Source organism: Lottia gigantea, assembly GCF_000327385.1.
Source record: "Lottia gigantea unplaced genomic scaffold LOTGIsca_14, whole genome shotgun sequence".
NCBI lineage: Eukaryota > Metazoa > Mollusca > Gastropoda > Lottiidae > Lottia > Lottia gigantea.
Window position 1 is genome coordinate 463,756 of NW_008707617.1, and position 23,678 is coordinate 487,433.

Consider the following 23,678-nt stretch of genomic DNA (forward strand, 5'->3'; position numbering starts at 1 on the left):
ATTGGCGTCTAATTGTTCGAGTCTACTGATTAACCAATCAGCATTTCCCACCTCAGTCGGTGCGATCTGCATTATATCCTTCCTCTTTTTTGTCCCGTGTCGACAACAACAGATAGCTCAAGCCCACGGCATCAAAATTGCCACTCTTTTTCGGTTAAATAGGGCATTTAAATCAAAGCTGACGCCAAGAACTAAGATCATAATCATGCTCGGTCTTGCTGCCATTCTATGTTTCATCTTGCCCGCCTTTGTGTTTGGAGCAGATAAACCAAAAGGACCAAAAGTTACAGACAAGGTTAGTCCGAAACTAGTCTATTTCTAAAACTTTTATTATTACCTTTCATTAATTCTTTTTGCATGTGTGGATCTTTTAAATTTTATTCCCATTTTATACTGTTATGCAATCACTTTGAAGTTACATATTTCAAAAGGAATTTTAATTGCAGACTGCATGCTAAACACACAGAACTTTTTTGAAACCATTAGGCTATCATTACCACTAGCTAGTGTAGTGTAGTATTTGCCCATGTTTGAATGAAACTTTACTTAGTCTTACTTAGACTTTCACTCAGTCAAATTAGAAATGAATTATGAAAGGCTTTTACAAATAATTCAAAACAGTTCGGCCTGAACGTCCTGCAGACAATTCAATTTGAAGAATTTACAAGTCACAGAGTATCAATTCTTGTATTTACATGTTACAGGTTTATTTTGACATTAAAATTGGTGGAGAAGATGTAGGACGTATAGTTATAGGCTTATTTGGAAAAACAGTACCTAAAACAGTTGATAATTTCAAGAAATTAGCTGAAGGCTTTGTAAGTATGCTTTGTTTCATCATGAGTTTACAGTATACAATGACATGTCTTCATAATGTTGGGATGTCCAATTCAAGCCCACAGCACCTAACTACAGTGAACTCTGTCATATCGGACATCTTTTTCCGGTCATGATTGATCTCCTTATGTCAGTTTAAAAATCTCTGATGTAATTTTAAGATATTTCGTTGCTTAATAGAAATGTAGTTTTGACTTTGTTTACATAATTTGTTTTTGAATGTTTCAGGAAAAAGATGGTGAGACTCTAACTTACAAAGGAAGTAAATTCCACAGAGTTATTAAAGATTTTATGATTCAAGGGGGAGATTTTACTAGAGGAGATGGAACTGGAGGTAATTTTCAATTGCAATTGTATGCCTATTAGATAATTATGCCATGTGTCATTGTTTTAACTTAATGTCTGTTCATACTTAAAATTCCAATGCAGTACTCCAAATTAAGAAGAGAAGCAATAATTTCCAGTATTTGCAAGGATCTATACCTATTAAATACTAGTGCATTACTCCTTAAACATTGTGAAATTACAATGCTTCGGATGCTTTAATGTTGGATTTGAGTTGTAAATCTTTGTAGAATAGTCTCAATGTTGGCTTCTGATTCATGTTTATTCCGTTTACCTCCTATTCAGTTCTGACTGTCTTGGTGCCAATTTGACATCTGAGACATGAGTTGGCAGCATACGATGACCTCTTCTTGTCAATATCAATAAGGATAACCAATATGGTTTCTAGATGTTGATGAAAAATGTTCTTGATAGTGACCATAATTTGCATAACACTTTTAAATAATATTCTCTTAAAAGGTAAAAGCATTTATGGTGAAAAGTTTGCTGATGAGAACTTTAAACTGAAACATTATGGATCTGGATGGTTATCTATGGCTAATGCTGGCAAAGATACAAATGGATCTCAGTTTTTCTTAACAACGAAAAAGACCTCATGGTTAGATGGTAAACATGTTGTCTTTGGTAAAGTATTAGAAGGAATGGTAAGTAAATTCTCTTATAAACTGTCATAAAAAGCCATTTATGGGATTAAATAAATTGTCAGTCCTTGCATTAGATAAATAAGCTGTGTTTGATAGGATAAAATGAAAACTATTTTAGTGCCTTATTGGATTATTAAATACTACAGCTGCATGTTAAGTTTGCCTGAATGAAATGGCATAAAGAGTCTATTCTTGTTTCATATCTTAGTGTTTGACATTCACACATTAATGTGTTTTCTCACCATTTTAAGGTTTTCTTAATATGATTTTTTTATTCTCCATAGAAGAAACCCCATACTTTTTTGGGGAAGTAGTTGAATTGATATGTCAATAGTTATGATTTATCTCTTCTATTGCAGAAAGTAGTAAGAAAAATAGAAAACACAAAAACAAGTAGTAGAGATAAACCAGAAAAAGATGTAGAAATAGCAGATTCTGGTAGTATTAAAGTAGATGAAGCATTTTCTGTAGAGAAAAAAGATTCAGAAGAATAAACAAATAAAAAAAAATTGTCTTATTTTTTATTGATTTGTATTTAAATGTAAATATGTGTTCAAAATACATGTATCCCTATAATCAATTTAGAGAAAAATCATTTAAAAATACATAACAGAGTATTCTTTTTGTTTTGTGACTGTTTAAGTAGTGAACAGGTGTGCTCAAAAGTGCAACACATGCTTGGAGGCCATTTGCTTGTCTGATGGTTGGCAGTAATAGTTTTCAAAAGCCTCGTCTATGGGAATTTTCAGATGAGTTTTTAAATCCCTCATCAAGTTTCATGTTGGAGCGTCTAGCTGTTTCAAATAAGTGTGAGTCAACCAGGAGAAAATTGCCCTAATGGTCCTCTGACATTATCCGTCTTCGTTTTATAAACTGGAGCAAAAATTATTGTCAGTAACTGTAAGTCAAGCCCAAAGCAAAAGTGACTTCCACCTTAGAACTGTATACAGTTCTATACTTCCACTTCGTAATAAAGAGCTATATAATAATATGCATCATTTATTATAGTCCATTCATTCAACCCTACCGATTGTACTTTCTTCCAGCCCACAAATACCTTGAATTATCTCCCTTGTGTAAATCAAACATCTTGATCAATATCATAATCTGAGCAACATTTGGCTGAATGGTTGTGACAGCTTTTTCTCTTTATAAAGTCAGATTAATGGGGGCTTTAAGGGTTTAATTTGATTGCTTTTGGGTAAATTCCGGTGTTCATGTATGATGAACTTGATTTTTGTTGGTGAGATGAACGGCCTTTTTTTCCTGATGTCTGTCGTAGATATAGAAAGATTATCCAGACTGAAATAGACCACTTGTTAATCAAATCACGAATTATCATTTTCAAGAAATATTTTGAAAAATGTCGCACAATCAGGTTCCACAACATTTTCCAGCCAGTGATGTTGTATTTCTCGATGCTGGCAATGGAACATCTGCTCTAATACATCTTCATGGTAAGATACACGTCAAGTTTTACTTTTATTGATGGTTATTTAGGGTAACTCTGGGAAAACTAGGCCATTATTAATTTACCAGGAATATGTTGCAAACCTTATTACATCAATGATTTACATCTGTTCATTTAATAATTTTCCATGAATCCTTTCTGGATGTCAGTAAATGATTAGGCCCTATATAGGCAGTTAGCAGTTGAGTTGTAGATTAATTTCTACAAAATGTCTACTTCAATGTTTTGACGAAACACTTTGTGACTTTTATCTTTACCTATCCTATTAGTAATGCACTGGTTCATTAAAATACACATAGATTTGTTCAAACATTATGCCTAATCTTCTTTTGTCTGCTATGCCAGGAATATGCACTTTTTGATTTATGTACAGTATAAGTTAGAGGTAACACTTTGATTCAGCCAAATTTTTCTGCTTTAGTAAATTTTCCCTATTTTATATTAAAGGTGCTACAGTGTTATCATGGAAAGTAAACGGTAAAGAAATGTTATTTGTTAGGTAATGTTCTTTATAATCAGTGTTCTTCTGCATTTGACATAGGCTTACCTTTATTTGATATGTACCAGATTCATTTGATATACAAAAGTAAACAGGTTATGAACATTTTGCAACTTAGTTGACAAACGTATTATGTTATTCCCTCAGATGAGCTTGATTCAAGGAACATTTGTAGTTAGTAATTGATAATCATGTTTGGTTATTTTCATTTTAGTGAAAAGTCTGTTTTTGATGGCAAAAAAGCTATAAGAGGTGGAATACCTATTGTATTTCGTAAGTACCTACTTTGTTAAAATTTAAGAAAGATATCTTAAATTGAAATAGTTATGAAAAAGAAAAGAGATATATGATTTTAATTGATTAAAACAACTTTTTTCATACAATAGGGCTGCTGTTGCTGTCTGTAATAATCAATATTTTTTTATATTTCAGCTCAGTTTGGACCTTGGGCTTCAGGACCTCAACATGGATTTTGTAGAATCAAGAGATGGAACTCAGAGATACCACCTACAAAGGTTCGAAATGGATAACTTCTGACTTCCTTATATGCCTGTTCAACTGAATTTCTTAATTGATAAAAGCTCAAATGTGTTGTTAACCGATGTTTCAGATATAGAATCAATCATCATATCACTTGGTTTGGAAATGGAGATTTAAATTTCAAATACTTGTATTTATATGTTGACTCATTGAAAGGATGCAAGAAATGAAATTAAGGTTTAAGTGAATATCTGAAAAATGGCAAATATATGATTTGTTTGTTTAATGTATTAAAGGACAGTAAGGGTACAGTAATAGCTATGTTATCTCTACAAGATGATGAAGAAACAAGACAAATGTGGAATTACAAGTAAGAATTCTAAACTCTAATAATCGCTTGTTAATATGAATGACAGAATTAATTTTGAGTTTAAACCTTCCTCATTAATGAATGGAGGTAAATGAATCAATTTTGAAACAATGACCTAAAGTTGGAAGTGCCTTCAGTTCAATTATGTATTTGCTTCATTTGCTTGATTTTGCTTTGCTTCATTTTAACATGGATTGCCCTATGGCATTCATATTTGATATCATTGTCCTATTTTAGATTTAAAGTTGTTTATTCTTTACGATTGCAAGAAAATGCTTTTATCATGAATCTAACCATCCATAATGAAGGTATGTGTATTTCTTTTGTATAGAGCAACAACCTAATCCTTGTAAAACATTTAGAAGTATCACAAGTACACATTAAGAACAACAGTTTTATGGATATAAACTTTTTTAAACACAACAAGGAACATTATCTGTATGTGTAATGAAAGATTGTGTTTAAATGTTAAATATAAGTTTATATCCATAAAACTGTTGTTTCTTAATAGCAACAACCTAATAAATATTATATATGTTTTATATACAATGTCTGCTTTCAACTGAAAATGAAAGAGAAACAATTTTTTTTTTTTTAAAGATAACAACTTAGGTTGGATTTAAGTCTAAAGAAAGATAACTTATTCAAGTTCATCAACCATTCACATGCTGACCAAGATTAGAATCAATGATCACCATTAGAGGACTATTAATTATTGTCATTATCAAGCTCAAATCCACTCAATGGTTAAAACTAAACCAAGAATTTCTTGTTTAAGTCTAAATATAATGCAAAACAAACAGTGTCATTTGCTTTCGTATTTTTTTTAAAAGAACAGAATTGAAGTTGTGAGCTGCCTTATAATTTTTTCCAAGGATAATATAATAGTATGATAATAAATTTGATTATATTTTTAGATCAAAAGGAGTTTGGGTTTTCTACATTACTCCATTCCTACATTCGTACACCTGATATTTTAAATACCTCTGTACATGGCTTAAATGGTGTTAAATATGTTGACAAGGTATATTGAAATCTTCTATATATTAGACATTTTTTGTGCAAGTATAAAATTTCAACATGCATTAACAGAATATCACAATTTTGGTGATATGAATACATATGAAATTTGTGATAAAGAAAAGCATTATTTTGATATAAAATCTATGTATCCAACTATAAATATCCATGAGCAATAATTTTATTTTCTGATAGGTGAATAACAACAGAACTGATGTTGAAAAGAGAGAAAATATTTTTATGGATGAAAATTATGACAGGTAAACACTATTTCATATAGAACTACATTTTTCTATCGACATCTAGTCCTTTGATGCAGTAGTCTGGTTTTTCTCATTAACAATTGTTGATATTATGGCGTATTGATCCAAGGGCTGAATGTTGGAGACTCATCTATGTCTGAATTCCAATGACATGGTTTGAATTTGATCTTAAAAGCACTGGCATCAACTTTTGTTCTTTAAAAGGGTTCAGACCCAAAAGCTTATCAGATGACAACCCGATAGTATACTCAATGAGCTGTCCAACTGCACCAAAAATGATATGTGAATTTAGATCAATTAAATTGTAAAGATGGTGAACTAGATTATAAATATGTAACCTGGATTTGTTCTGTTTTCAGGGTGTACATTGCTTGTCCTACTCATGTTGATGTCAGTCATATTGGATGTGGTCAACATAATTTAAATATCAAAACATTTAATTTACCAGATATAGGTAAGGAAATAATTTTTATTTCTAGGCCTACATCACATCTGAGGGCTACTTATATTTAGAAAGAAAACTGATAGTGGACCTTAGTGAGAGGAAAACATAGAAATACTTTAACTGCATATTAATTGCAAGAGGGGTTGCATATATTAATTTGACAAGTTTTCATATAGATGAAGCATTACCTTAAATTCAAGTGTCAATTGTCATTCATGGAAAAGTTATTTTATACCCATCTGTCAGGTAATATTCTTAACTCAAAATGACTTCAGTATATGTTGATCTTTTTTTAGTTCTATGGAATCCATGGACAGAGAAAGCTAAAGCAATGTCTGATTTTGGTGATGAAGAATATAAGAATATGATTTGTGTAGAAGGGGGTAAGGTTAATAAACCGGTCACTCTTGAAGCTGGGAAACAATTTGAATGTAGTCAAACATTTACTGTTTCACCTGCTTACTAATATGCAATTCTCAAGATGTTTTGTTTCATTCCTTTAATCTGTGATACCTCACTCATTCACAATTGTAGAATGAGTTTTGTAACTCACATAACAAAAAGAAACAAAATATCTAGACCAATATTGTAATGAAATGGCAATCTTATATGACAATTGCAAAATGTGGGCCAGATATTAAATTTTTGGGTTCTTATTTTTTAATGATATTTGAATTCTATGTGATATTATGTATTCCATTATTGTCTTGTGTTTTTGTTAAATATTACTTTGTGTGCATTGAAATAATTAAATTTAAAAAAACAACAGAATACTAATCAAAATATTAAAATACTGGATTAATATGGTAATTAAGTTGAGCAAAGGTATTTATCACACCCAGTCCACGTAAATTTTAGGGAATTTACACAATATAAGTATAGCTTGTATAGTTTCTATTACTATTTATTTTACCTAAAAATAAAGTGGACTGATCTTTTTTATGGTTTGAACCAAACACGAATACTTCGACTGTTGAAAAAAAGCCGTTACTTATTCTATATTGTTGTGTTTTTTACCTTAGAAATGACGATTTTTAAAAGAAATTTCATTCATCAAATAATTTGTTGATTATAAAGAAACATTCCAGACTGAATATTATATAAAAAAATGAAACAAACCAGTCAACTATAGAATAAGACACATGGCAATTTATTTATTTATAGATATTTGGTAATATGGGATCATAATATAACTTTATATATTCATAATAATTATTTATTTTTTTATACTAATTGGTGTTTTGTTATGTTTGACATATTTTGGTCCTTTTTTTAAGACTTGAATAGTTTTAGATTTGTTTTTTAAGCATTCCATATTGTCCTATATGGCATTAATGGTTACTTGAAGGGATTGTGTGATCAAATTATATGCTTTCTCTGCTAAAAGACCTTGGAAGTCACATATCTGTGTAAAGTTTAGATTTGTTTTGGTATGTAAATTATAAAATCTTGTTTTATAGAATCTCATGTTCAACTATATTTATTAATTAAAATGGTTTCTTATTGGTATTTAATGTTTGCGACTTATATTTTTTATGTGCTTTGATTTACATATTAATTTTTTTGTTTCTAGTCTTTGTTTTTGTCTCGTAATGAAATCCAGGTCATACATTGGCTTAATATTTTATTTCATATTCAACGCATCATTGTTGCACTTTATAGGGCAGAAACTGTTTTATTCCTTCTTATAGCACTTCATTATTTCATAACAAATTAGATAGTATAGTCTTTAAGTTATATTTTGTGGCAGTCTAAATAAAAGTAGACCAAACTTTCGTTCTGTTTTTTATTAGCTTTTATTTTTAATTTACACATTTCAGTAAAGATCTAAAGACGGCCTGAACATTTGTCAGTTTGGATTAAGTTTAATTAGACTGGTTTTTGTGGAAGTATACTAACATATTCTTGCTGTTAATTGCCAATATCATTGCAGCCGATTTTATGTTATCGGCCAATGTATCCATAACACTGTTGTTTCACTGAATTGCAATTTACTGTTCTTTTATAGATAAAAACATTTATTAAGTGCTTTTAGATTACTTTATCATCATAAGTATATTTTGTAACTCGTTATCACTTTGCCTAAACAATGTGCCTTAACCATTTTAAAGTTATATATAACTATCATTGATTGAGAACATTTTGAAGTATGTGTTTTGATGAAAATTCTCAAAACTTCAATATAATATCATTGGCACTATATAGGCTAACTATATTTTTGGTTTCAAAGTGTATACACTATTATAAGTAATATCTGGTAAATTGATTGTTCAGGTTTGAATTATCTAAGGCTTTGGTTTATATTCATTGTTAATTTATTAAAACTTGATGTATATGAATTTAAGTTTACCACATATACAAAATATTGCTTATTTTTTCTACTTATTTGGAATAATCAAAATTCATTATAAGAAATATTATGCACCTAAGATGTTCCAAAGGTTGCCATTATGAAAGGGATTAATAAGGGTTTTTAAAAATTTTATATATATGTAACAGAGACTCTGAATAATATTGATTTGCACTTTTTCAATTTTCAATCAGATGTCTTCGGTTCCACTAAAACTAACAGTAGGCAATATATGTCGCTAATAAAAATTGGAATGATGTAAATAATATATAAATGGTCTTGACACTACGTATTGGACTATTTTCAAACAAACAAATTGAATAATAGAAATTGTTAGAGGGGTAATTTGAAAGCTCTGTCTAAGGATAGTTGAAAATATAGATTGTAAATTATCATGATGCTCTGTCATAATTCAAAAAAATCCATTTTATTTCTTGATAAATCTTCAGCAGAGATATTAATGAAAATAAGGACAAAGTAGATGAAATTCAACATCAATTTTATAATAGTATCACATATATAACATTATCACATAAAATAATATCAAAATAATTAAAATCTGAAGGAATAATGCTGAATGGTTATAATTAAACTTGCATATATTATTAAGTCTTATGAAAGACTTACATGAAATAAGCAGCTGACAAAAGCTTTTGTGTTTGAATAAGTACAAATCATTAGAAATCCATATGGATACAAATGTCTTGCGTTCTACTATTTTCTGTGCCAACATTTATGAGATTATTTACTTTGTTTATACATGTAATTGAATAAGCAATTGAAAAATATTAAGTTCCCCATTGCCATTCTAAATCTACCAAGCAAAGAATTGCTTAAAGTTCAATTCTTAAACACATTAAATTTATTAATTATTGAACATTGCTGGATTGTTTCCTAGTTTTTCTGTGATATTTCCAAATCTTTCCATAGTGTTTCCAAATCTTTACCATAGTATTTCCAATTAACTGTCTTTTACATTCTTTTCTTCCAAACAGTTTCTGACACTCTTAGATTCTTTGCTTATAGAAAGTTTTTCCTTGAGACAAAAGTTCCTTATCATATAAATCTTTATCTTGATCTATTTGTTGTTTTAGAGCTACTCTTCTAATCTTAAAAAGATAAAATAATATTGTCATTACAAAAAAAATGGGAAAAGTTGTTTAAATTTTCGTTTACCATTAGATAAAGCTCAATAAACCATGTAGAATTTCATATAGGGTAATAAGATGTCATCAATGAAAATTGCAACAAAGAATGATTATTAAGTTATATTTCATTTCTGCCCTTATGCGTATGGAACACAGTGCAGACTTTTAATCCTGCATAATTTCCTTTATTTTTTCAAAAGATTTCTCCTTCAGTATTCTGAGGCATAGATCAGATAAGACCAACAAAGTTAATGACTTACCTCTATTGATGCTTTCTTAGCCATTGTTAATTCCCCCTCTATAAATTTCATATTTTGTCTTAATCTTTTATATTGACATTTTTCTTCTAATTGTTCATTCCATAAAGCTCTTTCATTAACCTGCTTATCTCTGGAAATTTAAAAGAATATATATTTATCATATTGAAACCCTATAAATGCTTATAAACAGGAGCCAAAATTATAACTTTATAATGTCACAGATAAATATTCCATCATAGGTTAAAGACTAGAGATTTGGGAATAGAGGGTAAATTTTAACTTTTAATTTGTTCCACTCGCCACGAGCAAAGTAAATGAATCCATCAAAAAAAGTTAGGCATCCATAGACCCAAGAAGTAGGAGAGGAGCTATGTTAAATGTGGTACATATCTATTTTGATTTGAGGAGACAAATCCAGGCTACTAGAGATGTAGGGTAACCTAAAAGCTTCTAAATAGGTCTTCTACTTACAATCGTATTTGGAAAGCTTGATCAGCAGTTTCTTCGTCTTTCTGAAATTTAAAAAAATTTAAAGCAATGCTTAAAACAAGTAAGACAGATCTGTGGTTCGGCCATTGCCACTGGGGCACTGACAGAGATTGCTTGCTACAGAAACTCTCAGAGTCAAAAAACCTTCTTTAACTTACTCTGATACGTTCACATTGCATTAAAAATGCCGCGCTTCTCGGTTGAGGCGGGCCTTCAAATCGTCTAGAGATTTCGTTACTCATTATTTATTACGTATAAACACCTGAAAAGCAATTAAACCCTGTGATAAATAATTAATTAACGGTTTCAGGTGAACAATTTATCAGCAATCCCGTTAGTTACTTTAAGCCGCATAACACAACGCGTACTAATAATTTTCAATTTAGTGCGTCTTAAATTTCGAATTTTTCTCATTTTTTTGCATCAATTTTGCAAAAGTTGACTTACACGAAATCAAGCAATCATAGATTTATAATAATTCATGTTGCAATTTGCAAAGTTTAGTTTTATTTATGTAATAATATTTTTTAAGCGGAGGAATATTTCATGTAACCACTATAAACAAATATGGCGACAGGATTGAACGATTTCACTTGGTTACAGATCATTGGACGCCCTTTCTGTCCAGATTGATATTGTCAGCATATAAGAATGTTGTCCAAACATTCAATTTAACATGTTTTATCAAAATTTGTACTTAAAATCCAATGTCAACCTCGCAGTAATCCAATAATATTAGGTGCGACATGAAACAAAGTATATACAAGAGTTATCTCCCATTAGTGCGCTTTTGTAAAATTTGTTCATTGAGCGACTTTTATTGACATGTACGATTTTGATATGGAAATTTGTTAGCCTACCCGTTTAAAGTTTATGTGGCACAGACCTAAATGATGTATAGAGACTGCGACAAAATCCAGAATTTTCAACGCCTCAATCACCTATAAAAAAAGTAGGATGCGAGCCAAACGTTTATTTGCGTCAATCCAATTTTTTGTCAGATGTAGACTAGGCTAATTGAAACGCTTAACCTTAAATTAATTTTATCACGATAGCTGCTAATGATTTATCAGTTTTATTCATAGATGAATTACAAGACCCACAGACATCTGACTGAAAATTGTTATGTAGGCCAATATACACAGATTAATAAACCTCTTTACAATCCTATATAGGGCCAAGACCATAGTTAAGTGTCCCAAGCATATTAGTTAGATCCTAAATGTGAGTCCAGATAATATAAGAGATTAGGTCTTTCAATGTCCGAATATAGCTTGAATACATAGCCTAATATAGAAAACTTCTTCCCTTACCTGACAGGAACGAAACATTTCTAAATTTTTATATTACGGTGGAAATACCAGGCCGTATCTGTAGGTGTTAATCTATCAATTAATCCTAGAATTCTTTATAAGGCAGGGTGGAGTCTCATATCTGCATAAAGCTATCTTATCAACTGATATTTACACCTTATATTGGCTAGATACAACATACTTTAAAGTTGGATATCTAGATTTTCGGCATATAACCACAGACATCTGTTTCTATCAATAGTCGACTCACTCTATAATAATATATATATATACTATTATAGAGAGGGTCGACTATTGATAGAAACAGATGCCTGTACATATAACCCGTTATCTTTTAGCAGATCCATATCATCACTACCATTTAGAACAATAAATAATAGGCCTACCCTTTGATACTATCGTTGGATCAAAAGAGTCTACCATGAAAGTTTCACTGACGATCTGCAACATTCAGCTTAACTGATAGAAGTTGCCGACTCATATGGAGTCACGGATAAATTAATATCGTCTCCAAAGCAGTAGCCCAGCTTGTAACTTTTGAGAAGCTACGATTCATGCTTCTACCGTACGTAGGCTTATGATCAAAACATACGATAAAGAATTGCACTCGTGCTGTATTATGTTTTATAGATAAAGAGCTTTACTATAAATTGTATTCATTAGGGAGTATCAAACTTTAATCCAATAAGTGTTTATTATAATATAATAAACACTTATTGGATTAAAATATTATTCTATTCAAAAGGTAAATATAATCCTCATTGAGCGTGTCTAATTTCCTATAAACTATATATTTTTTGATGTATTGTGAACTAACCAACCTTCAAATATGTGCACCTACAAATGTATATATACACTTTTTTCTGGGTTTGTTTGATACAAAACTTTGTAGTTATCAACTTCAATAGAGAACTGAACAAATGATTGACGATAGCTGGATTAACAATTTTCAGTTAGTTATAGCCTATTGCACGTGACAAAGTGGACGACATTTCGATGTACAGTTAATGTAGTTATAGCCCTTGATTTACCACACACAAAGAGGCCCTATTTAATTGTTGACAATTTTTTTTTTTCAAATCGAATAACATTATTATCTGTGTGTGGACATCATAAGGGGTATCAAGTTGATGAAAACCGTCGCAAGTGATAGCTTGGAAAACTGTTGCCGTGTTGGCCTAGACTGTAGGATATGAAATTAGAAAATGTCATTTGAAATTCGATCTGTTTCAGGAAATAATTCCACTTACGGCACAGAAGACACTAACGAGAATATAGAGCCAAAACTAGTTTGATCAAAATTTGATCAGCCTTTGCGCTTGGTCCCTACGTGATTTCAAGTTAGACAACGCCGCGTGTTTGAGCAAATAGATTAAATCATGACGTCGACAGGGAAATGGGATATTTATTACTGATTAAATAATCTAATATCCTGTAAGAATATCCACCTCATTATAAAACACACCAGTACTCTAACCGGTAGCGGGCTGTGATTATGAAATGCCCAATATTTATTTACTAGTTTGTTGCCAAGCAACGTAACGCTTTCAGCTCTGCTCATACCTGTCTAGTTATCCCCCTTTGCTCAGGTGTGCAAGTACCAAGAAAAATAACATCAAGCGAAAATAATTTCGTCTGCCTGTTTATGATTTTCGTAGTCGTTGTAAATGGTTGAATAAAATGACAAATTTTGTATCTGTTTCGTGATCAGGCTACTATTTTCGTTCGAAAAGCCAAGAATTGATACAAATTTATACACTTTTCGGGAAAAAAATCGAGGAATAAGGAACTAAAAAAACTTGGAGACAACGACGAGTTAAGTGAAGAGAATCTTAGGTTGTAAGATAAGTGAAGCAGGACAATTTCGAAGACTATTTGAAAGAAGGCCTCTAGAATTGGTGTGCCTTGATTTCTTGACAGGATTATGGTTTTTAAACCTGTTTTCTATTTCGGAATATTATGCTGTCTGTTGGAAATATTTGGTAAGATTCCATTTTTATTGATTCTTAAATTGAATTTTTCAATTGTCATATTTTAGTGCTTTATCTCATAATGAATTATTCTCCCCTCTACTGGCAAACCTTTCATTGAGACAAGAATTTCAATTTCATCATATGGGCCACTATATCATTGCTTGGTCCAAAACCTGACAAGCCACATTGATGTTCCTCAAATTTTCACAATTTTTGAAAGGTTGTCTAAGTATAATTTGCATAACCAGCTGATAAAGCGATTTCAACTATTCATAGCAATTTTCAGAGTTAAAAACTGATGTACTGTTAGGGATTTTTAACAACTTAATTAAAACATACTGTTGATAATTTATCCTGTTATAAACAATATGAGAAATTATTACTGATCCCTTCTTGACATTAGTAACAACTACATTGGAGACTACGTTTAAACATATCATATTATTTTAAAACATAATTTTTGGAGTATGGAAACTCAGGTTACATCTAACAATAATGATGTGTTCATTTCTAATTTGTAAGCACAGGTAGATCCAGAGGGATGCAAGACGACTGTTCATAATATCTAATAGCAATGCTTACCGTCGACATCTGAAAAATGGAATGGTGCAAATCCATGCTTTCAGTGTCTCCAATACACATAAAAGTTTTATAAGAACTACTTACAATCGCTTTTGATTCACAATGTTACATTATATGAAGGTATAGGATCGTTTGAAAACAATGTTAGTACTGTAACTGAATTTTGTATGGTTTTATTACAGTATGTGTAGAAGGACAATGTAACTGTACAGAAGATTGTGTTATTTCGTGTAATGCAGGAGAATATTATGACAGTGGGGTGTGTTTAACATGTCCACCAGGATATTAGTAAGTAGATATTTAGAATTAAACATCTCAATTGCATCATTTGTAAACTCAATTCAGCACATCACTGAATAAAGGAATGAATTTTTGCAGCATCCAATCAGAAGAATGATAAAAAAAGAAACCCCACCATTGGATATGACATTTAGATCTCAGTATCCACCTGGGAAGATGAAAAAAATACTCACCATGACATAACAAGAAATTATCATTGAAATTCTCTCACCAGAACCATAATAAAATCTAGCCTCAGAAATAGCAGAATGAAACTCTGGTCCTTAAATATTGAATTAGTTTCAGGATTTATACTTTTTCCTATCTGATTTTTATCCACATAACTTAACCTAATAAGGTGCACAATGGTATTTTATAAAACTGCATGTCATGGATACAAAATGACAATAATGGTGTGCCCAAATAGAAAATTGATAAATTGATTATAAGATTCATATACAATAATAATATTGATATGTACTGGTACTCAGATATCTCTTTTATACACAATACTTCTTATCAATCAATAACCTCATTGACTGAATTGTGATTTCATTTGATTTCATTTTAACTTTTCTACAAAGAAATGATTTTTATAGTGTCTTTTGACAAAATTATACTAGCCAACTTCCAGTTTACATTATGTAAAACAATTAAATTGAAACTATCAGTAGGCCTATTGTTTGAAATGTAATTATAAGTTATAATATGGTCACTTGTAAACTGTCAGTGGTCAGTGAAACTATTAGTTAGAATACTATCAATAACTATTGATATGTGAAACAATTGATATGCAAAATTATTAATAAAAATAAAACTGTTGGTTTTAAATGAAATGAAACTATTAATTTACGTAGTAATATTGAGATAAATACTATTTATGAAACTAATGAAATATATGAAACTATTAAAATATATGAAACTATTAAAATATATGAAACTAAGTATGTAAGCTTTAAAGAATAAAACTCATTTGGTTCAAGTATAAGTAACTATGTGATCCAATGAAATTTTCAATAATATTACTGTTTTTTTAAAGTGAAAATATTAATTTAATTCTGATTTGTTTAGGAGTTTGTTAATGGATAAGGTCAAATATTACAAAAAAATGAACTATGGCTACTACAAATGAGTAGATTGAATATCTATATTTCATAACAGGTACCAGTGTTATATACTCTTACTTATTGTCCACATTGAATAGAGAAATCATTCAAATAGTATTCAATATCTCCTTGATCAATAACTATTCAGTTTCTTTTATAATACAGTCAAAACAGTTTTATTTATTCACTAAATTATTTAACTGATCCTTGATCTTTATTCATGTAAAATTAAGTGATTTCTGAGAGCCACTGGCTTTAAGTCATAGATATAAGTATAGTTTTAGGATGTAAAATATATATGACCAATATATTTTTAAATGGTAGAATATTTCTTGATTCTTTAATTTTGTAGTTGGCTAAAGCCGCTGTCCTTGTAAAATTTCCCTCATTGCACACTGCCAATATTCAATAGCCAAATTTGATGCAGACAAATAGGACGTATAATTATTGCAATTATTCAAGTACAGATATGACTAAAAAACAGATCTGATATTCAATTAGTAGTATACACACCATGATACTAGAGATTAGGGTGGTTTAAAAGAAACTAGCCATTACTCACTATTCAACAGAAGGCACTGGCACACGTTTGAAGTTGTGTTTAAAAAATATTTTCATGTTGATATAAAATGAATTAAAATCAAAGAAGAAAATCATATATGGTTGTCATGTATACATGGACTTAAATCGATTTAAATACTAAATGACACTAATGATAATAAAACAGAACATTTCGTTTTACAAAATTTTGAAAGAAGCTCGCTGTGGATTAACAAAATCATAATTATAATGAAAAAATAATTTTTAACTGAAATATTAAAGAAAAAACGATTACTGACTTCCTGCAAAATATAGACAGATATGAAAATAAGAACATTCAATTAATTATGTGGAATTTCGTTATTCAGCCATGAAGTATATAATGAAGTATATCATGAAGATATGTTTAGAATAACTGATAATAGAATAAGCTCCGATTTAAGTACGTTTAAAGCGATACTACGTCTTAGAATGAACATAAAATTGAATTCTCAAGAATGGTCAATATGAGTATATATTCATCAGTGAACTTACCTAGTGTCATAAAGTTACAACAGAATCCCTGTAAGATCTGGAAAATTGGAAAATTCATAAGACTAAGTCATTATTGAAAAACGCTTAATCTTGATATTATTGCATATTTATGGATAATTATTAAGTTTTTTGGATTTATCGGATTATATAAGGATCCTGTTATGTTATTTATGACACCAGGTATATCTACTGGCTCTTATTCGCCAAGTTTAAAATTTTTCAATTTTATGTTAATTTTAAGACGCAGTATCACTTTAAGAATGCCTGGTTATGCCAATTGATTCATGTTTATATTGAAAAACTAGATGTGGTCTTTTTGTAGTGAATTAAAGAAATCAATAGACCAAAACATAAGAAGTAATCAATAAGTGATTTTAAAAATAAAATTAATTTATCAAGGAGACTAATGAATGATATTGTTATGGTGTTATGCCTACTGTGTGTTCATGATTAACATATTGGCTCTCTGCCAGTCATTTTACCTATTAAAAAACCTATCTTATTTATTTGTATTGAATCTTAGAAGTCCCTTGGCTTTACCAAGAAATTTTTTTTAATGCAGTATGAATTAATTTCCTTACCATGAGTAAAATCAATTTTAGTATACACGCTTACATCTTGATCTCTATATGTTGATGTATTTTATTGTCCAATCATATCTCTTCGTTAATGCTCTAGAAACTGTAATCTAGAATCATGACAGGTATATATAAAAGGAAAATTGTAAATTGACATAAACCTGTGATTTAACACATTAAATTCTATATCTTCCGTAGTTTACAACCAAATTTTGTAAAAAGTATATGATCAACAAAGAAAAAAAGAAAGTTTAGGTTTATTGCCTATGGTACAAATACAAAATAAACTTTTTACCATCAAAATATGTAAGTTAAGATATGAATCCCACGTGGTAATCCTGTATACTTTAGATTGACTTTTGTCATTGGATTTAGAGGATTAAGGTGAATTATATGAAAAACGGTCAATATTTTTGTGAGCTGTGAGATTTATGATAATACAATGGTATAGTCAGATTAGAGATCAATTTTGTCCACACCTTTATGATATAGCCTATTATAAGAATAAAACTTATTTTTAGTATTGAGATATGACCCTGGGATTATGGTATAAGGAAAAGTAGAAGTCCAAAGAATAGACCCAAGTAGACTGGCCATTGACAGATTTACTCTTTGACTTCTCATATCGACAAATTAGCCTTCTACATACAATGCTGTTAACTGGATGAAGATTTTAACCCCTAAAATCGACTTATGTATTCATTTTAGTTCAATTAATTATTCTAAGTTTTATTTTTAAAAAGTAGAACATGAGTAACTGTTATTAACAGAGATTTTTTAGTTGTTGGTGGTCTTAGCTTGACTAAATCAGACAGAACAGCCACTTTGAGCTGGCCACTGACTTTTACCATTCAAATTTATATGTTAATTATAAAATGATTAAATAAGACTATAATTTTGTCCACACCTATATCCTATTCATATAATAGACAAGAGGATTTAGATTATTGTTAATCCCAAATTATTTACCATGATATCTGATAAGATTAATAATAAGAGTTTTAGATTGAAATCAGGATCATTAAGTGGATTAAGTATGCATCTCTTTTTATGATCGTGTCATATCGTGTCATAAACAGTCTACCTTGAAGCTATTACTATTGGGATATGGACATTTGCTCACCAAAGAAATGAGAAATATGAACAAAAAAATATGTTATAAAACTGTGGTGAGCAAATGTCCTAATTCTCATTTCTTTGGTGAATGATTGTCCGGTGAGCTTCATTCCGGTCAGCAACTGCACTACACTCATTACTATTACCAGAGTTGTAAGAATGAGCTCTAACATAATCGGAATGTTCTAAATCGATGTATTACATTAAGTTATTTAGAAAAGAGTCTTGAGGTCTATTATTTTTATTTTAATATCAATTATTATGATTTATAAGTGCTATACTCTTATCTTATATCAATATAAACACTGTTTACACAATCTGACAACCAACGTCTTGGCATTTTGGGATTGGTAGAAATCTAAGACGTAGATATTTAAACCCTTAATTTTGAATAAATCTTTTTGTTTGTTTAATTTTTTTTCAAATGAATTTTATCCAAAAAAAACCTCAACCTTATCTTCATGAATCAATTAACTTTTTTTATGTGTATTGTGGACACCGATAGCATCAATATTCACCATTCCAATTGTCAATAAGACGTACCGGTATGTGATTCCTGCAATTCCACTAAAACTAATTAATTGTTGACCTTAATAATCGAGAATGGCCTTATGTGATAAAACTTTTTGTGAGATTAGTGATGTCATCCAACACATCTTTTTTTTCACAAGCTGAAAATATTTTTGCAAGTTTCATGGAGTAAATATGAAAAATTTCTCAACATTTTTTACAAAACACAATATTAAGTAAATATGAAAAATCACAACAGGACATTTTTGGATCTTAATCAGATATGACTGGTGTAGCCACACTTCAGTTGTGTGTTATTACCAGCTTGTAGATAGTTCTTGAGGTATTAAGAATTGGGAAATGAAAGAATGAAAGGTTGAAATAGCTTTCTTGACACAAGAGACAAGTTGTATTGACATGTTGACAATACTATAAAATAATAATCAAGTACCATAACAGTGTAGTACTTGACATCTTTATTCACTCAGGTATGACTTGATAGGAAAATATCTCTTATTAAGTAGGCCTTCAATTAATAATACAAGCTCAATAATAATGCTTTTTGAATCACTTGAGTATGACCTTCTTGTAGAGACATTAATGGAAATACCAAAAAAACATTATTAGCTGAATGGAATCTTCAAATGGGAATTAACATAACCAAGGATACTACAATCAGGGCAATCGCTCCCAAAAGTTCCTACTTTTGATGCTTTAATGATTGAAATACTATTACTTTTTAAAGGGATTGAAAAAAATTTTCTATTCATTTTCTGCACAGCTTCTAATAATTATTGTGTTGCTTCATTCCAAATCTCGTCTCAGATCTGCAGCTGCTGGAATTCCCTAAAACGTGTCACTATCATACCAAAACCAATAAGTAACACTTGGTACCCACAAATATAACACTATGTCTCCATAGATAAATATGTTTTATTAATGATTTTCATTGCATCTTAACTATCATTTCAGTTGCACTGGTGGATCTGATCCAAGAATACCATGTAGTGCTGGAACAGCTAATTCAAATACTGGGAGGTCCCTCTCTACAGATTGTCAATCATGTAGTTCAACTGAAATCAGTTCAGGTGCAGCTTCATCATGTACACTATGTCCTGCTGGATACAGCTGTACAGCCAATACACCAACAATCTGTTCAGCAGGAGAGTATTCATTAGCAGGAGAAACAGTGTGTACATCATGTCCATCTGATAAGATATGTCCAACTGCATATTCTTCACCTCAGGTGAGTTGCAAGTACTTCTGTCAAAAATATTGGATAATGGTCTTGTTTGACTATCTGAAATTGTTGGCAAGTTGTTAAGAAGCATGGGTATACCCTGCCTTCCTTGCACACTAACAACATCTATCTTGTAGTGGTGTTCATATTCAATTTTGGACTGAGGTAAAAATTTAGTGGATGTAGTTGTATAAAAATTGTCTTTACCACCTTAAAACTGAATTTCAGAATGCTTATGATTGTTTATTTGGCTTATTTTGACAGATTTCTATTCTGAAATTTTTTATACAGAGCTCAAAATGGGACTCAAAATATAACCAATTTATATTAACAGGGATGTTCAGCTGGACAGGTACCTAATGGAGGACAAACAGCATGTATTGATTGTACAGCAGGAACATACAGAAAACTAACAGACATTACTTGTCAACAATGTCCAAAAGGTATGACCAGGTTTGTCAAATCACCCCTTGTTATATGAAACTAAATTGCATTAGGTGGAATGTTTGTACATTGTATTATAATTGAATTTAGTTGCTTCTGATTTTTAGGAAGTTCCTTAGAGTACCGGCTGTTAGACTGGACAGTTTGCACTCATCTGGTTTTTTTGTGTCAAAAACTTACAGTTAACTTTAATTTTTAAAACAATTAGGTTCCAAATGTCCAACAGATGGTTTAGGGGCACCAATTAACTGTCCAAGTGGAGAATATCAGCCTTCGACAGGTGAAACAGCATGTCTAGATTGTCCTGCAGGCTCAGAATGTTCTGACTCAACAGTTGCTACAACATGTCAGGCTGGACAGTTTGCAACTTCTAAGTCCATCTCTTGCTCACCATGTGCCTCAGGTAAGATTTGGCTAGTTCTGTCCATAGCTTCTATTCACATCATTAAACATTAGATCATCTGCTATCCATTGTCTTACAAAATAAGGTATTACTTAAACATACGACTTTAAATGCTTCCCTGGCATTGCCCTGTAAGAGCATAGATTTCATCGCTTAGCTTATCATATGTATTGAAATGACTGATGCATTTTCCCTATCTATTCTCATTTCATTCATTCTGTTTCATTATATTATCATAAAACAGGAACATATAGCCCAGCTAACTCACAAAGTTGCACAAGCTGTCCAAGTGGTAAAGACTGTACAAATGCATCAACGCCTGAAGCTGACCTACAAGATTGTCCTGCTGGGACATACAGCAACCTTGGTGACGCTGGTTGTACCAATTGTCAAACTGGTTATTTTAGTAATGCTGGTTCTGGATCCTGTACCCTCTGTCCTGCTGGACGGGACTGCACCAATCCTGCTTTAAATGAAACATCTCAACCAATATGTGCAGCAGGAACCTACAGTGCTGAAGGAAGTGCTGGTTGTACTAATTGTTTAACAGGGTATTACAGCTCAACAGGATCTACAAATTGTTCCATATGTCCTGCTGGGAGTGATTGTGCTAGTCCGTCAGAAACACCTTCTCAATGTGCAGCTGGAACCTACAGCCAGGAAGGTGATGCTTCATGTAAAAATTGTGCCCAGGGTTATTATAGCCCAGCTGGTTCTGATTCATGTACCATTTGTTCTGAAGGATTTAACTGTTCCAATGCTGGAGCAACACCACAGCAGTGCCCAGCTGGAACATTCAGCTTAGAAGGAACAAGTGATTGTTTGAAGTGTCCATCTGGATATTTCAGTACAGCTGGTTCTGGCTCCTGTACAAAATGTCCAGCAGGAAAAGATTGCACTGATCAAGGATTAGATTTGTCAAGTATGCCAGATTGTCCTGCAGGTACATACAGTAAACTTGGTGATTATGGATGTACAAACTGTGAAAGAGGAAGTTATAGCTCAACGGGATCTGGAAACTGCACGCTTTGTCCTGAAGGAAAGGATTGCAATAGCACAGCTATCACTGGAGTGCCTCAGGATTGCCCAGCTGGAACATATAGTGCAGAGGGAAATGCAGGATGCTCAAATTGTGAGACTGGATATTATAGCCCTTCTGGAGCAGGAGAATGTACAGTTTGTCCAGCTGGATCAGATTGCAGCAACCCATCAATAGCTCCCTCACAGTGTCCAGCGGGTAAATACAGTCCACAAGGAAATGCAGGATGTATAAACTGTGAAGTTGGTTACTATAGCACTGTTGGTTTAGGATCTTGTATTATTTGCCCTGGAGGAAAGGATTGTACTAATCCTGCTGATGATGGTTCAGGATTGACTGACTGCTCTGCTGGATCTTTTAGCAAAGAAGGAGATAGTGGGTGTATCAATTGTCCAACTGGATATTATAGTCAAACTGGAGCTGCTAATTGTACAATATGTCCAGGTGGTAAAAACTGTTCAGATGGATCTGCATCAGATTGTCCCAGTGGAACATTTAGTCGAGAAGGGGATGAAAGTTGTACTCTTTGCAGTGTTGGTAGCTACAGTTCAGCTGGCTCTGTTAGCTGTACCACATGCCCTGAAGGTCAATCCTGCACAGGAGACGCATTGACAAACTGTCTGTCAGGAACCTACAGTAAAGAAGGAGACAACAGCTGTCATAATTGTCAAAGTGGGTATTTCAGTGTAGAAGCCTCTGGAAACTGTACAGTTTGTCCAGCCGGAACAAATTGTACATCATCTGCTATTTCTGGATCGTTACCACCAGATTGTTTAGCAGGAACGTACAGTAAGGAAGGTAATACCGGATGCACACCTTGTGATGTTGGTTATTACAGCAGGGCAGGAGTTGGTAGCTGTACTATCTGTCCAAGTGGATATGACTGCTCGGATCCTGCTCTGACCGGACCAAATTTGAACAAATGTGAACCAGGAACATTCAGTGATGAGGGTGATGCTGGCTGTAAGTCGTGTAGACCTGGATATTACAGTATTGTTGGTTCTGGATCTTGCATTATCTGTGCTGCTGGTAAAGATTGTAGTAATGTCACCAATTTGACATCTGCCCCACCAGATTGTGAAGCTGGTACATACAGTAATGAGGGAGACCATGGTTGTACTAATTGTCTAGCAGGTATGTATTTTTAGGTTGATGGATGTTCACTTTCTGTAGATTTTGTTTTCATCATAATTTGTATTATGTCTTGCATGGTTGTTGTTAATAATTGGTTTTGGTTTATTGTGTTTAATGTGCTTTTTCAAACATTTTCATTTGTTTCTAACAATTCTGCTCTTATGTGATTATTTTTAATATTTTCAGTTCATTTAAAAGCATACAACTTTTGAGAATTATACCCTGTATTATATAATATGTAAATACAAATATATAATATGGTATGG

At 31.6% G+C, this 23,678-nt stretch overlaps 4 protein-coding genes across 4 annotated transcripts; 3 read left to right on the plus strand and 1 right to left on the minus strand.

The window, feature by feature from the left end:
* Window positions 1–82: 82 nt before the first annotated feature.
* Window positions 83–2,430, plus strand: LOTGIDRAFT_212757 (hypothetical protein). Its single transcript, XM_009049607.1, has 5 exons — window positions 83–295; window positions 705–818; window positions 1,066–1,171; window positions 1,642–1,826; window positions 2,186–2,430. The coding sequence occupies exons 1-5, from the start codon at window positions 206–208 to the stop codon at window positions 2,318–2,320; spliced, it is 630 nt and encodes a 209-aa protein (XP_009047855.1). The 5' UTR covers window positions 83–205; the 3' UTR covers window positions 2,321–2,430.
* Window positions 2,431–3,189: 759 nt separating this feature from the next.
* LOTGIDRAFT_111836 (hypothetical protein) lies at window positions 3,190–6,840 on the plus strand (the record flags this gene model as incomplete). The annotated part of the gene is made up of 10 exons (XM_009049608.1): window positions 3,190–3,283; window positions 3,745–3,796; window positions 4,011–4,069; window positions 4,229–4,311; window positions 4,573–4,646; window positions 4,884–4,971; window positions 5,575–5,670; window positions 5,862–5,926; window positions 6,289–6,383; window positions 6,671–6,840. The coding sequence occupies 10 exons, from the start codon at window positions 3,190–3,192 to the stop codon at window positions 6,838–6,840; spliced, it is 876 nt and encodes a 291-aa protein (XP_009047856.1).
* A 2,293-nt stretch (window positions 6,841–9,133) lies between these two features.
* Window positions 9,134–10,924, minus strand: LOTGIDRAFT_230606 (hypothetical protein). Its single transcript, XM_009049609.1, has 4 exons — window positions 10,780–10,924; window positions 10,604–10,644; window positions 10,133–10,262; window positions 9,134–9,833 (listed from the first exon to the last, which is right to left on the minus strand). Exons 1-4 carry the CDS (start codon window positions 10,861–10,863, stop codon window positions 9,732–9,734), a joined length of 357 nt encoding a protein of 118 aa, XP_009047857.1. The 5' UTR covers window positions 10,864–10,924; the 3' UTR covers window positions 9,134–9,731.
* A 10,585-nt stretch (window positions 10,925–21,509) lies between these two features.
* On the plus strand, window positions 21,510–23,426 carry LOTGIDRAFT_111806 (hypothetical protein; the record flags this gene model as incomplete). The annotated part of the gene is made up of 2 exons (XM_009049610.1): window positions 21,510–22,950; window positions 23,047–23,426. Coding segments are annotated over 2 exons (1,821 nt in total), but the record flags the coding sequence as incomplete, so codon positions are not given.
* Between the last annotated feature and the right edge of the window lie 252 nt (window positions 23,427–23,678).

What these genes read in the sequence shown, in the direction of transcription:
- LOTGIDRAFT_212757 (XM_009049607.1), top strand. Translation starts at nt 206, where the DNA reads ATGCTCGGTCTTGCTGCCATTCTATGTTTCATCTTGCCCGCCTTTGTG. An exon ending in TAGAGGAGATGGAACTGGAG is followed by an intron (nt 1,172 to 1,641) that starts GTAATTTTCAAT and finishes TTCTCTTAAAAG; the next exon opens with GTAAAAGCATTTATGGTGAA. An exon ending in GTAAAGTATTAGAAGGAATG is followed by an intron (nt 1,827 to 2,185) that starts GTAAGTAAATTC and finishes CTTCTATTGCAG; the next exon opens with AAAGTAGTAAGAAAAATAGA.
- LOTGIDRAFT_230606 (XM_009049609.1), bottom strand. Translation starts at nt 10,863, where the DNA reads ATGAGTAACGAAATCTCTAGACGATTTGAAGGCCCGCCTCAACCGAGA. An exon ending in TGCAATGTGAACGTATCAGA is followed by an intron (nt 10,645 to 10,779) that starts GTAAGTTAAAGA and finishes TTTAAATTTCAG; the next exon opens with AAAGACGAAGAAACTGCTGA. An exon ending in CTAAGAAAGCATCAATAGAG is followed by an intron (nt 9,834 to 10,132) that starts GTAAGTCATTAA and finishes TATCTTTTTAAG; the next exon opens with ATTAGAAGAGTAGCTCTAAA.